We start from the raw sequence: 14,171 nt of genomic DNA on the forward strand, positions 1-14,171 counted from the left end.
ATATATATATATAAACGAGCAGACAGACAGCAGGTAAAGCTCCACTGCACCATCAGACTAAAAGCATCCTCAATTTGATTATTGAAGCTAGCAGCTACATGTCTCAGTATTTCCCCCAGTTAGTGCCTGCATGTCTGTGCTCGTCTTCCTGTAAAAAAAAGAGGCCACACCCCCTCACCCCCCCCCCCCCCCCCCCCCCGGCCCTCGCTAGGAAACCCTTTGAACATCTGCAGCACATCAGGCCTGAGGGAGCCCTTGTGTTTACTATTATACTATCTGTATGAGTGTATCACTGGTGCAGGAGCCCTCGGCCAATCACGTCTCCACGCAGGTAAACACGGTCCAAGTATCGATCTCAAAGTGCTTCATTAGACGCCACATCAGCCGTGCATTAATATCTCCAAAAACAAAACGTGTGATCAACGGACGTTTGCACAACAGTCGTACTATTGTCTGAACGCCGCCAACGCCGCCTCTGCAGCATCAATAACACGCCTTGTTACGCCGTAAACAGCCCAAAGTATTAACAGGTGGATGTTTTCATTTGTTTCTGGCAGATGGCTCGTTCGTAGCTCTCATCGCCGTGGCGATACTCTCACATTAAGTCCTCGTACGCTGTAGTGAACTCGTTATGACGGGCCTGACCTTCCAACCCGCCGCTGTGAAGCGGAGCGGGCGGCGCTCCCCATTCCAACAAGCTCCCAACAGCCAGTTGATATTAAGAAGGCATGACGGTTTCAAATTGTGTCCCGGCTCTAGTTTCTGGCTCGGAGGATGGGGGGGTCCTAAAGCCTCGGCGGGCCTGGGAGGAATACGTGGAATGCAGATAATACATACAAAGGATTATGTACCTGCTTGCACATCAAATCTGTGTGGGTTCATGTTTAATACCCGCTTTGATGGAGCGCTGTGGAAAAGGTCGGAGATTAACACGAGTCCGAGTCCAGCGACGAGCCGGGTCTCTCACCGCTGAGGCTGAAAGGGTTTTTACGAGCGTTGGTTTTGTGTGACGTGTGATGAATTTGTTTTGTTGTTTGTTGACGTGAAATAAAATCACTTACGGTCTATTTATCTTTCACAGCGAGGTCAGTAAAAGTAGAATAAAGTAGAAACAAAAGCCGGTCGTGCTCTTTTTTTTTTTTTCTTAGTTCCTTCTCTTTTGTTTCCATAAAATGAGATAATGGCTTTTATGTAATTCAGCATATGTCACCGTCGTCTCGGGCCACGCGGGTCCTTTAAAGGCATAATAATTTAATTAGCGGTGGTCATTGAATTTTCTTCTTCCATTATGACATTAGGAGAAAGCCATACATCAAGGGGAGTGCTTTTAACCATCCAACCCCCTCTCCTCGTCGTCTCGTCTGCTACGTCCGGAACAAGAGAAGAAGAAGCCCTGCAGATCTAACCGACACACAAACAACACACTTCACATGAAAACCTGCAGCTCAGAGCGTTATCTGCAAAATATCTGCACCCAGTGAGCTCCTGGGGGGGTTGAGAGTCTCCGTGGGACCGCTTTGCACAGACGAACCCCCCTTTAAGCAAACTGAGTCAACATGCGGATCAGGAAGTCCTGCGGAGCGCTGGGCTGCTTTGACTGCAGGGTCAGACATGAATGTGGCAGCCCGGGGCTACGAGTCCAGCAGCAGCAGGAGGAAGAAGAAGAAGAAGAAGAGCTATAAGTTGTAACAGAAACAAAAAAACTAAAATAAAGCCGAGCTGGTGGAAAACACAAAGTCCACCACTTTGTTCCAGACTGAAATATCTCAGCAGATGTTGTTGTGTGGCCACAAAATTGTTGTAGCGATCTTGAAAAACAAAATAATAACATTGTCAGGATAATATCGTGAATATCATCAAGAGCCGAAGCTGTAGATTGATGGAGGGACGCCCCGATATTATTCGGTATGAACTGTTATGATTATGCATCATATATTTTTTCTTTTAATGTGAAAATACAAAACATTATTCCTGCATAAATCGTTAAAATACTAAAACAATACTGACACCGACTATAAACTATCAGCTTTTTAAGGCAACGAAAGCTGATGTGAGCATGCGTCTTATTTTTTGATATTTTTTGGTATTTTAATATAAAAATACATAATATAATATCTGTATATATCTTTAAAATGGTACAACTATATGACGTTAATTTCAGATGGACTTTTGCGTGGACATTTGTGGTAACCATGCCGACCTTCAACCGTCTTTGTGTTCAGAAAAGGCTATACAAATACAATTTATGATTATGATTCTCTCGAGGGAAATGCAGAAGAGTGACAACGACTAGCTGTGAAGTTGTATCTGTTTTCTGTTTTTGCTTGTTTGTACATGAGCTCTCTGCTGTGGTCCCTAAGACGGTAATCCGGAGATCCCCCCCCCCCCCCCCCCAAGTCAACATCAGAGGAAACGAAACTGCTTTCCCCGAAAACGTCTTAGTCACTCAACAGAAAGAAAAAAAATTACAAAAAGGTTAATTTTTCATCGTCAGTGACCAGACGCTGCCCTGCTGAAATGAAATCACCATCATTACATGAGGAAATGATGTGTCATCTCTTCCTGTATCTACTATTTGTATGGGGGGGGGGGGGGATGAATGGCAACATAATGGGTTGTGGCATCTTCATTACTCAAGATTAAACCATGCAGCGATCATTAAACAACGTCCGCCCTTCTGGACACAACGGGTAATAAAGCAACTTTCACACGACGACAAGCTCATTCTCCTTTTTCTCCACCTTTCAGTCGAGTTATGCTGAAACAAAAGTGTTGATTTTAATTCATTTTTTTGTGCCAAGGGAGATCAGAGTCAGTAGAAAGAAGAAGTCGGATCTGAAATAACACTTTGAGGCCACTCGACCTCCCAAGACGTCCCATTAGAGGAATTAATTATTGCGTCTAATTTAGCGGACGAGCGTGATGGTCTGGCAGCAGGAACAGCTGATTATCGTAGTATCATAAAACATCGTCGTGGCAACGCTGGTGGGGTTAACCCCCCCCCTCCAAAAAAACCCCAAGAGGACATTCTTCTGCTTGTTGAATCCGAGGGAAACTATTGCCGCTTACAACAAGGTCGTTTTGATTCAAGACATTTCTTCTCACTTAGTCATGTATTTTTTTCCCAAAGTTTCACTTCCTTCGAGACGTTCATGCCCTCGGGGGGGGGGGGGAGTCAAAGTTTTCAAGGACTGGAATGTGAAAATGTCTTCTTGAAAACGGGGTTAAGGATTCATGTACAGTCAGTGAAGCAACCTAAACTATCATTAAATTAGTAAACATGTCCTCTGGTAGAAGTATTATATATATTACTCTTCATACCATTCTTAATGCTGCGTTCACTGACTGGCTGGGACTTCTCTCAAACTAAAGTATTAAGACACACATTTTTTTTTTTTTTTTTACAAAAGCTCCATGTTATTTTAGATTTAAATGCAGCCCTCATTCTACTTGAAATGTGAAAAGAACATTTGTTTATTATTTATTCATTTGGACGACTTATTATTTATAAATCCTACAGTTCAATGTGAAATCTGACAATAAATATTGTAGAAATATTATTCTATTGTACTTTTTTTTTATGTTTATTTGATTTGACAGGCATTGACTCCGTACAGACTTCAACATATATATATTTATATATATGGCACTGAATTATAACACAGTTGTTACTTGTTCTATTTCAACACTTGCTGTTAAGATGCTACCATTAACTCCGGTTGGAGGGAGGTCTGGATCATTTGGACTCTGTTGGGAGGTGGACTCTGGTGGGAGGTGGACTCTGGTGGTTACTTGCTTGTTATTGTGAAGAGAGACTGACAAAGGAATCTGAAAAACAGATATTCAAGGTTTATAAAAGAGAAAATAACCGCCATTGGAAGCAGATGGTTTGAATTTGAAGTGGACCATCCAGCATGTGAGGAGGTCTGGGCTGCCCCCCCCTCCCCTCCCAGGAGCACGTTTTAGACCTCCATAAAGGTTCAAGGAGAGTCCCAAGTGTATTGAGACTCGGGTGACCCGGAGAAGACGGGCCAACCATTTAATCTTCTATCTTGTCTCGCACTTAGGCGCCGACAGAAAGGCCAGGCTTTTAATTCCAGAGATACGTTCCACCCTCCCCGAACGCGAACTCCCCGTCTCCCCCGCGAGTTCAAGCGAAGCGGGCGTGAAATCAAAGATGGCTTCGGGGGGGGGGGGGGCTGCCAGCGATGGGGAAGTAACGGCGGACGACAAAGACGCGGCTTTTAAAAATGGCAAGAATGCGAACGCTGAGGTCAAACGCAGACACAAGACCGGTTCTGTTGAGTCCCAAAAGGCCGTTAACGGACGGGAGCGCCGCCATGTTTCAGGAATGAGGAAAAAATACCCGCCAAACAGCATCGGGATGAATAGAGCGACCTCTCTGCACTGACAAACGAGCGTTTGAAACCAACAGAGGATGATTCAGAAACATATAGATGACTTTTTATAAGTTGGCCTCCGGCTCTAAGTGGATGTTTCAGCTCTTTCTCCACAAAAAGCTTCCCCCGAAGCCTCAGACAAAGAAAAAGTCAAAGTAAAGGTCTGACACGATGGCAACATCCTTTGTTGCCAATTGACTTTCACAAACAGGCAGAGATAATGATTATATGGGAATGCAGGCATAAATGTCATCAATCAGTGACATTCACCACTAACCCTTCATGGGTCAGCAGCAGCTGTTGACTCAACGTGGGACAACATAAACATTCCTGACTTTTCCCCGATGTTATCCCAAAAATCATCAAAATATGCGTAAAACACACTGGAATCCCTTTTCCATTTTGTTAAGTAAATTAAATTTGCGTATTGTGAACATCCCAAAAACAATCAAATAATCTTAAATAGGATGATCACAAATCATAAGGTCACCAAAACTGACAACCCGACTATAAACCATCAGCTTTTTAAGGCAAAGAAGAAGGAAAAACACTGAGTCTCCACACAAATATTTGTATTGTGTCACAGATAAAACAGACACATGGAAAAACAATTAAATAATCTTAAATAAGATGATCAGAAACCATAAGGTCTCCCTGCAATTAATAATAAAAATGTATTTTTTGCATCTTTAAATGTCAGCAAAGCCAACAGGAAATCAAATAAAAGACATTTCCTACAAAACACCTGGATGGATGTAACCTGGACAAAGCAGAAAGTGACCAAAACTGCCAACCCAACTATAAACTATCAGCTTTTTAAGGCAACAAAAGATAGAAAAAAGAGTCTCGGCTTCCTGTTACACTGTAGAGACGACCTTGAATGGCGTCTGCAAAACATCACCTCAATTACAGCATCATAGAAACGGGAGCGTCTGGATTTCTGTTTTCTAAAACACTCTGTATTGTGATGCCGTGAAACCACCCAAGCCTCGACGGGAACCGTCCTCGTCTTTGCCGAATGTATAAGACACATTTCAATGAGAAAAAGAAGTCCATTAAATGTAATGTATAAAAACAATAGCCAGGCTCTCCACACACACACAGACACACACACACACACACATGCCCCTTTTATTCCTTAAATATCCTCTGAGGTCAAACGATTACCATCACAGTTAATGGAGGCCTCTCAAAGAATTCATTAAGGCAGAGTAAAGGCTCTAATGGAGAATTTGAACAAAGATCCAGGCCCCTGTTAAAGATGGGTGTGGCCACAGGCTTTTCATATGGGAGACCCCCCCCCCTCCGACTCCCCCCAGTCAGGTTGCACATGTGAAGTGCAGCGACAGGCAGCAGCGACTCTCCGAGGGGTGTGTGCTGCTCCATATTAATGACAAAGAGAGGAGCCGGAGCAAGAAGTCGCTATCATACACTCATTTGTTTAAAAAGACCCCGGCCTCACAATACAGTCGGCGGGAGTCCAGTGAAAGCTCTGGGTGTGTGTGTGTGTGGGGGGGGGATGCGTCAATGACAAAAGACGGAAACAACCACACTTTTTTTTGTCCCCGAAGACAAGAGCTGCCCAATTTCAGAATGCTGCTGTTGGTTCTTTCACCAAAAAAACCCGAGGATACCTTCATGCATTTCAATGGGGGTATTCCTGCATAAAGAGCGGTGCGCCACTGCATAGCAGCCGTCCCCTCTCCTGTTGTTAAAGCCTTTTTCTTTTTACAGGCTGAAACAATAGGCCTCCGGTCCCGCCCCCCTACCTCGGATAACAAATAAACCATTATTTTGCACAGCAGAGCAAGGAAACTGTAACGCACAATGAGAGAAAGTGAGAAAATTGAGATGTTAAAATGCTCTCATGTCGTCAAAAAAGTGTTGTTTCTTAACCTGGACGAGCAAATTACACCCCAGAAAGAAAAAAGAAATCGACAGCTGAAGAGGCAATTTCAGAGTTTATAAAAATTGAGCACATCTCACACTCCCACTAAAAATGGAGCAAACCAATCATCACAGTGTAATTAAGATTCACTTGCTGCTGTTTTACTGATAATCTGTGTGTAAAACTGTCACCGGCGGACAAAAGAGCCCCTTTTCCTCATTGATTGGCCGCCTCAGAGTGATTGCTTTTCACCACACAAGTCCTTTGATTTTAAGGAAGACGAAGACATTCGTGAATCACTCTCCGACATGTCGGAAACTCAGCGTTTTCACGTTGTGGTGGCCGTCTAACTGCATTTCAACTACTGTATTCTTTAAAAAGTAAAACAGTGTGAGAGCTTTCGCCATTAAACAATTACCTCCAAAAATAAGTTATAATCGAATGAATAACAAGCGAAAAAAGCTGTATTCCAGCTCGACTGATCGATGGAAACAAAGTGCTTGCAAAACAACTGAGACCGCAAACAGGGATCGTAAAGGGACTGCCGGTCTCTCCGCGGACCCTAAAACCCAACAGTCCTCCACCTGTTGGGGGTGGAGACCTGAATGGTGTCATCCATCCTGATGTCAAAAGGATCCACGATAGTATCCTCGATAATTATCAAAATGTGCTTAAAAATCCTTGAAATGGCACTAAATGTACCGGAATCGCTTTGTGGTTGTATTAGAGAAACAAATATTTATTATTGTGTCACAGATAAGAAAAACATATTTAAAAAAACAATCAAATAATCAGAAAAAAAGATGATCATGAACGGCATCTATAAAGGATAAATGGTTAACAGATGTGTTTCTTAACAGACGATGTGACGATATTCACGATAATGAAAATTCACCAAGATCGACTTATTGTGAGTGTTTTTTACATCACTAGCACATAACTTAGAAAAACGTCATTGTATATTACTTTTAGCTAATTATGTTAACTGTTTGTTTGGCTAAACAGTTTAAATAATTGCCTAAAAGTTGAATCAACAGTGCAAAAAAACAGGTGATTTATTATTAAAAATAAATAACTGAAGTGGTTAGATAGGGTCACTCATGACAATATTCACGATTATCCCGATAATGAAAATTCACCACGCTCAACTTATTGATTGCGCGTTCATCCACGATTAAAAATCTTATGTCGTCCCATTGAGATGTCCAAACTACTACTTTACATCTACATCACAATTAGTTTTTTTGTCCAACTGTACTCTGATTTGCTGAATCCCGAGGGCCACCTATCTGTCTGTTTTATTCAAATTGGGCTACTACACCATATGGTCCAGATGCATATATTATAATCATAATATCTCTGGGGGGGGGGGGGGGGGGGGGGCGTCCTAATTTCTGGTTAATTGTGGAAAATCCAAAGATGCTTCTTCCTCTCACAGAAACGCAGCAGGTTAACAACAATATCTGATATATGTTTTTCTCTGAGCTTGCAAAGGTTATGTAACGGCCACGTTTTAAACTTCATATCACAACTTTTTTCTTTTTTAGTTGCACATCACCCGGAGCTTCCTCTTTATTTTTAGTGATTTATAATTCAAAGTTAGTTAATTAGGGCTATAAGGCGCTGCTGCTGCCAGGGGCGCTAGCAGGAATCCTGCACCCCCTGATGGGAAGTGACAAGGGGCCTCCTCCTCCTCCCCCCCCCCCCCCCCCCACCCCTAACACTGCTTTAATTTACAGTACGACCTCGCCTGTCTGAACGGGGCCCATAAAAAGCCCCCCAAACCCCCCAACAACAGCAGTTATTCCTCCTCTGATCAAGGCCACAGGACATAATGCTCACAGAGAATCCCATTCAACGTGTGGGTGAGTAATAAATAATAATAAAGCATACGTCTCACTTCCTACTCAACACTCTTCTTTCCCATCAAAAACATGAGAAAATGAAAAAAAATCCAATTCACACTTTTCCTGCTGCACACAGAAGAGGGACGTTATGAGCTGGATGTGGATTAATGGGAGGTTTGTTGGAGGGATGATGAATAAAAAGGTTAATTGTGGTGAATTTCCATCATCGTGAATAATCGTTTAATTATGCAGGGAGACCTTATGATGTTTTAAATCATGCATCCAGTACTTTTCTGCCAACTCTTTGACTTTTACATTATTGGGATAATCGTAAATATCGTAAATATCGTGATCATCGTGGTAGAGAAGTTAAAAATAGGGTCGGATTTAAACAATTCAGGGTACAAAACACATCATGATCATCTTGTTTAAGATTATTTGATCATTTTTCACGAATACTAGTTTCTTTACTGAATGTGAAGTGATTCCAGTGTGTTTGAGTCCCATTTTCAGAGTTTTAAGCGTATCTTTAATGAGTATCGGGATTAAATCGTGATTCACGATAACCGTGACATATCGTATGTCCAGTTTTATTACTTTGTTAGTTTAACATCCTTTATCAAATCTTAAAATAATTCATTTTCTCATATTTTTCATGTTTATCCTCTCATCTGAATAATCTTGATTTCACAATCCGATCACGCTCCGCAGCTAGCCGGCGAGCCATTCGCACAATTCAAGACAGAAAAAAAACATAACTATTTTAGGAGTAAAGTGATGACACAAAAGCCCAGATGCAGCGTTTTCTATTCAAAGCCACGATTCCAGTTGAGTTGCAAAAAAAAGAAACTTCTCATGAATGCATCTGAATTTTGCATGAAGGGATACAACAACTTTGCCAGTCACAAAGGAGAGAGGAAAAAAAGAAAATCTTCTCTTTTCAAAAAGAAGAGACAACAACCGCATGCGGTCTTCGGGAAAAAAAACATGAAGAGGGATAAGAAAGTGGCTGTAAACAAGCCGAGACGTGCACAAGCACACGGACGCATCGCTGTGCAACAATCCACAATTAAAGACGCCGTTTCCTGTCGCCGTGCGCCGACATCACAGCGATTTGACGGAGCAGGTCTGAACATAACCTAGTTAGAGATGAAAGAAGGGGGACTGGATCCACCTGAGATGGATCCAGTCCCCCCTACCCCCCACACACCCCCCTACTAGAGATTAGTCCATTAGCAAAAGGGAGAGCCCCACTCGCTTGACAAGTAATACCAGCTGTGACACCGAGTGCTGCCCGTCTGTGTGGGAGGGTGAGGGTGGGGGGTGAGGGTGGGGGAAGGGTGGAGACAAGGGAGTGAACAAAAAAAAACACATGCATCTGTCTGACTTTGTGTTCCAGCAGTAATCCAGAGCTCGCCGTCTCCCTCCGAACACCTTAAACGCTCCATCAGCTCCAATATAATAATTATTATTATTATTACAAAAACATCAACGTATGTTTTTTTTTATTTTATTTTTTTATTGCAAATCCTCAAACTCAATAAAAGCCATTCGGTCGAAATGAAGCTTCACAAAAAATATGCTCATAACTCAAAAAAAAACCTTCACTTTTTTTCCTTGAGAAGAAGAACATGGAGAAGACCTCGACCATCTGTTGTGTGAGCAAACACACACACACACACACGTTTTGGCCATCCCTTCAAGCAGCAGAGTGGACGGCCATTAAAGTCAAACAGCAGCACTGCTGCAGCGCTTAACTAAAAAAACACCTTTAAAAAGGCTGATTTGTTCCCGTCTCATATAAAAGCACCTGAGCCCGGCTGCACGGTGTTCCTTTACAACAACAGGCGCCACCTTAGTGTGACGGGGTGGAAGAAGGACCCCCCTTCTTCTTCTTTCCAGGGGGGGGGGGGGGGGGGGGGGGGTTACTTCTGAAAGCTCCTGTGCAGCTTTGCATTAATGGCCCCGAGAGTGATGTGAGCACATGGTGTTGCTACCTGTTGGCCCCGACAGAGCAGACAACAAGGAAACCCGGAGGACATGAAACACCACACACACCCACACACACCCACACACACACACACCCACACACCCACACGCACACACCCACACGCACACAAACATATTTGTCCTTGATTCATCACCAGCAGGTAAAAATCATCCTCTCAATGCCAAGTCGCTGCGTTCACACCACACCCAAAAAATACACAAAAACACATTTTCTCCTGCCCAAACTTGGGCCCAATCTTGTACGAAACCATCCCATCCTACATGTAATTACTAGTGAGAGACCCCCCCCCCCCCCCCCACACCCACACACACACAATTAGACGGCATGTGAACGCAGCATCATTCCACTCAGAGGAAACGCATTAGAAAGAGGCATCATGGTGACATCATGGCACGAGCACATGATGATGACTTCTTCACTGCCTCTCCCATCATTGGGGGGGGGGGGGGGTGTAACAAAAAAACAGGGTGGCACAATGGATTTCACACACACACACACACACACACACACACACACACACACACACACACACACACACAACAAAAAGTCACTTTTACAGATATAATGAGGAATCTACAATAATAAACCTTTTACTAAGTGACAAGAAACTGCTTGTTCTGCACTTTTTCATGATTTATAACATATTTAGATTTTTGTTTCATAATGACCACATAATAGATACACATATAACATACTTATTTAAAATGAACTAATAGAATCCACAGAGAAATGACGGCTTATGCCCGAACACACAACTAAACACACAGTAGCGTCGCTGCTGAGCTTTCCCCCGGAAATGTGATCCATAACCCGGGCTGAAGTTTTGCCGGCACCTGCGTGTGACTGCCGGGACTTCCAGCCCCCCCACCCATCAACACCTCCACCACCACCACCCTTCCTCATACCTGCGCACGAGCGGAGCCCGCGTGAGCACCACCGGGACACAAAGCTTACCTCGGCTGAGGGCGGCGAGCAGGACGCAGCAGGCGGACAACAAGTGCATCCTTGCGGGGTTTTTTTCTCGGATCCTCGGACTTGTTTTCTTTTAAAAACCCACTTGGTCGAGTTTTGTGTCTCTGAAGGCGGGTTCGACTTAAAAACCTGGTCCTCGAGCCCCCCTGGTTGCTGCTGCTGCACTGGTTCAGGTCGGACTGGTCTTCTCTCAGAGACGCACGTGCTCGCCAACTCGCGCTCACATCAGCACTGTAAGGAAAGGAACAGGTAACCGCGAGGGGCGCTCAGACGAGCACGAGGGCGGGGAGGGGAGATGGGGGGTATGTCTGCAGCTCCGCCCCCCCATCCCTCACCCTCCCTCCAGTAGCAGCAGCCTCCTCCTCCCACACACAAGTGCACCCCCAACCCTTGTTCTGAAAAACCCTCCTCCTCCCCTCTCACCCACTTTACTCTCATCTTCACCCCCCCCCCTCCCCCCCCATCACTCAACATCAGACTTGCTTCATGCAGAATAGAGATAACATATAACATAAATGACCTCATCCTCATAAAAATACATTTAAGTGGCGCCTTGTTGCTGAAGGTCCAAGGACTTAATATATAAGGAGTGTACATTGTCATGGACTTCTCGTCATCCTTCCAACCGGTGAAGGAAGTGACCATATTTGGATGACGAAGCGGCGGAGCGGCAACTTTACTGGATCTGGATCCATCTGGATTCTGGTGTTGAACCTTCTATAATTCAAGGTCAATTTAACAGCTAAAGTGTGAGCCATGGTAGCGACCTGTCAATCAGCAGGTAAGCCCCGCCCCCTAAAGCATCCCCTGCTTTCTGGTCTGGTGGACTCTAAATGGACCATAATGTACTAAATGAACGTCATGCTGGATTGAAGAAGACTTGAAACTAGAGATTGAGACCATAAACTCATGTTTACAATGTTTACTGAGATAATACATCAAGAGAGAAGGACCATTTTCTCATAGACTTCTATACAACCAGAGAGGAGTCGCCCCCTGGTGGCCAGCAGAGAGAAGTAGGACCATTTTCTCATAGACTTCTATACAACCAGAGAGGAGTCGCCCCCTGGTGGCCAGCAGAGAGAAGTAGGACCATTTTCTAATAGACTTCTATACAACCAGAGAGGATTCGCCCCCTGGTGGCCAGCAGAGAGAATGCAGCTTTAAGGCACTTTAGATTTGGCTTCACTTCTCCGAAGGTTTGCTGACTGTTTTTTTTACACATCTTATCCACACCCCACCGCTTGTGTTCATCAGATCCACCCGTCGCTCCTCCACAGTCCAAATATGGTCATTTCCTTTTACTGGTTGCAAATTCCAAGATGACGATGACCAACTCAAGGCTTCAAAACTGTAGTCCAATGGGTGACTACGTCCACTTCATTTATACAGTCCAGGGTAAAAACTGATCAAATAAGTGCACAGTAAAAAGGTAAAGACGTACACAGTGGTAGTACTAGTAGTAGTATAAGTAGTAGTAGTGGTAGTATCTAGCAATAACCTGACAATTATCTTCTCAATGAATCTCTCTATGAATTAAATTTCTCATATTTAAGAGGCTGAATCCACAGGATTGATCTTGTCTGCTTTTATATATATCCATCCATCCATTTTCTACCGCTTATCCTGTATTCAGGGTCGCGGGGGGGCTGGAGCCGATCCCAGCTGTCATTGGGCGAAGGCTTTTATATATATATATATATATATATATATATATATATATATATATATATATATATATATATATATATATATATATATATATATATATTAATTGTATGTCTCTTAGCAAATTGATAGATCAGGTATAATGTGTTTAATAATCTAAATGCAAAACTAAACCGTCTTTTTCCAGATGGGCCGTACGATTCTGCTCCTCCTCCATTCAATGTCACTTCAATGTCAAAAAAAAGAAAAAGTCAAAGACAGACAAGTCTATTTTCAGGAGGAGTTCCTGAAAAGTTGACATTTAGATATTTTTTGTGTGTGTTATATTTTTAAAACGGTGATGTGTGATGAGCTTATCACACCCGACAAAACCTGCATCTGGCGAAGTAACTCAGCCGTCGCCGAAAACGTCTGCTGATGACAGACGAAGCTCCAAACCATCGTTGTACTTCAGTAAACATACGTGTTACTTTCCACCGCTGTCTCCGACACACACACACACACACACACACACACACACACACACACACACACACACCTAAGTGTACTTTCAATCAGCCGCCAGCTCGGCAGGAAATGACACAAAGCTTTGTGCCTGGCGGGCAGAAGGACAGATGGTTGATGGTAAAGCTGCCTATAGGATGTGGGTGCAAGGTTAATTATAATGATGAAATTTCCACATTAATAATTGAGCTGCAATTAATTATTTAAATCCTCGCTCATATCTGCCTTCTTTTTCAATTAGTTCACAGAGCACATTCAAGAGCAACTCCACAATAATTAATATCCACACAATAACCGTGTCGATAATTAGAATTAATTCTCTGCTCTTCATTGCGATGTCGTCGTATGCATGCTTTTTTCCCGCGTCATGACAAACTCCTGACAAACTGATGAGTCATGGCGGGGCGACGGCCTCACCGAGTCCATTTCTAGAAGTTGTTAAAAATAACATCAGAGCATGTAGGATGTCATTAAAACCACGGGCCGCTGCAAATAAAAATGATTTTACTGCATGATCACGCTTGTCTGATCGCAAAAAAAAAAAAAAAAAGTGTGCTGGTGTTCGGAGCCAGCAGAGAAAAAACCCATTGGGGTGAAGAAGTAAGTTTCCGCCGCCCCTCACCCTCGGGTGTGAAATTCATGTCGGTCTGTGATGGTTTGTGTAAAAAACTGGAGCGAGGGCACCGGCTGTGAAGAAGAAGAAAAAAAATGTAATGCAATTTGATTAGAAGTTAACCGCGAAGCAATATTTTTCCAGCCTCGATGCAAAAAGGGAACTACTTTCATGTGTGAGCGAGAGCGAGTGATGGAGCAGCGTCGGAGTTCATTGGTCATGATTGGGACAACAACAAAAAACATGAACTCCAAAATCCTCAACCAAC

The 14,171-nt window shown here is 43.4% G+C and overlaps 1 protein-coding gene across 3 annotated transcripts in view; it reads right to left on the bottom strand.

Annotated features, from left to right (window-relative positions):
• LOC311019319 (CD166 antigen homolog A-like) overlaps positions 1 to 11,365 on the bottom strand; it is a 35,565-nt gene extending 24,200 nt beyond the window's left edge. For all 3 annotated transcript variants that reach the window (XR_014597794.1, XR_014597795.1, XM_084018645.1), the window contains exon 1: positions 11,101 to 11,365. Coding sequence is in view for 1 of the 3 variants with exons in the window: in XM_084018645.1 (XP_083874771.1) it covers positions 11,101 to 11,149 (49 nt within the window). In the remaining 2 variants the exon portion in view is untranslated. The remainder of the gene's footprint in view (positions 1 to 11,100) is intronic.
• Between the last annotated feature and the right edge of the window lie 2,806 nt (positions 11,366 to 14,171).

Source organism: Eutrigla gurnardus (genome assembly GCF_963514095.1).
Source record: "Eutrigla gurnardus genome assembly, chromosome: 10".
Classification (NCBI taxonomy): domain Eukaryota; kingdom Metazoa; phylum Chordata; class Actinopteri; order Perciformes; family Triglidae; genus Eutrigla; species Eutrigla gurnardus.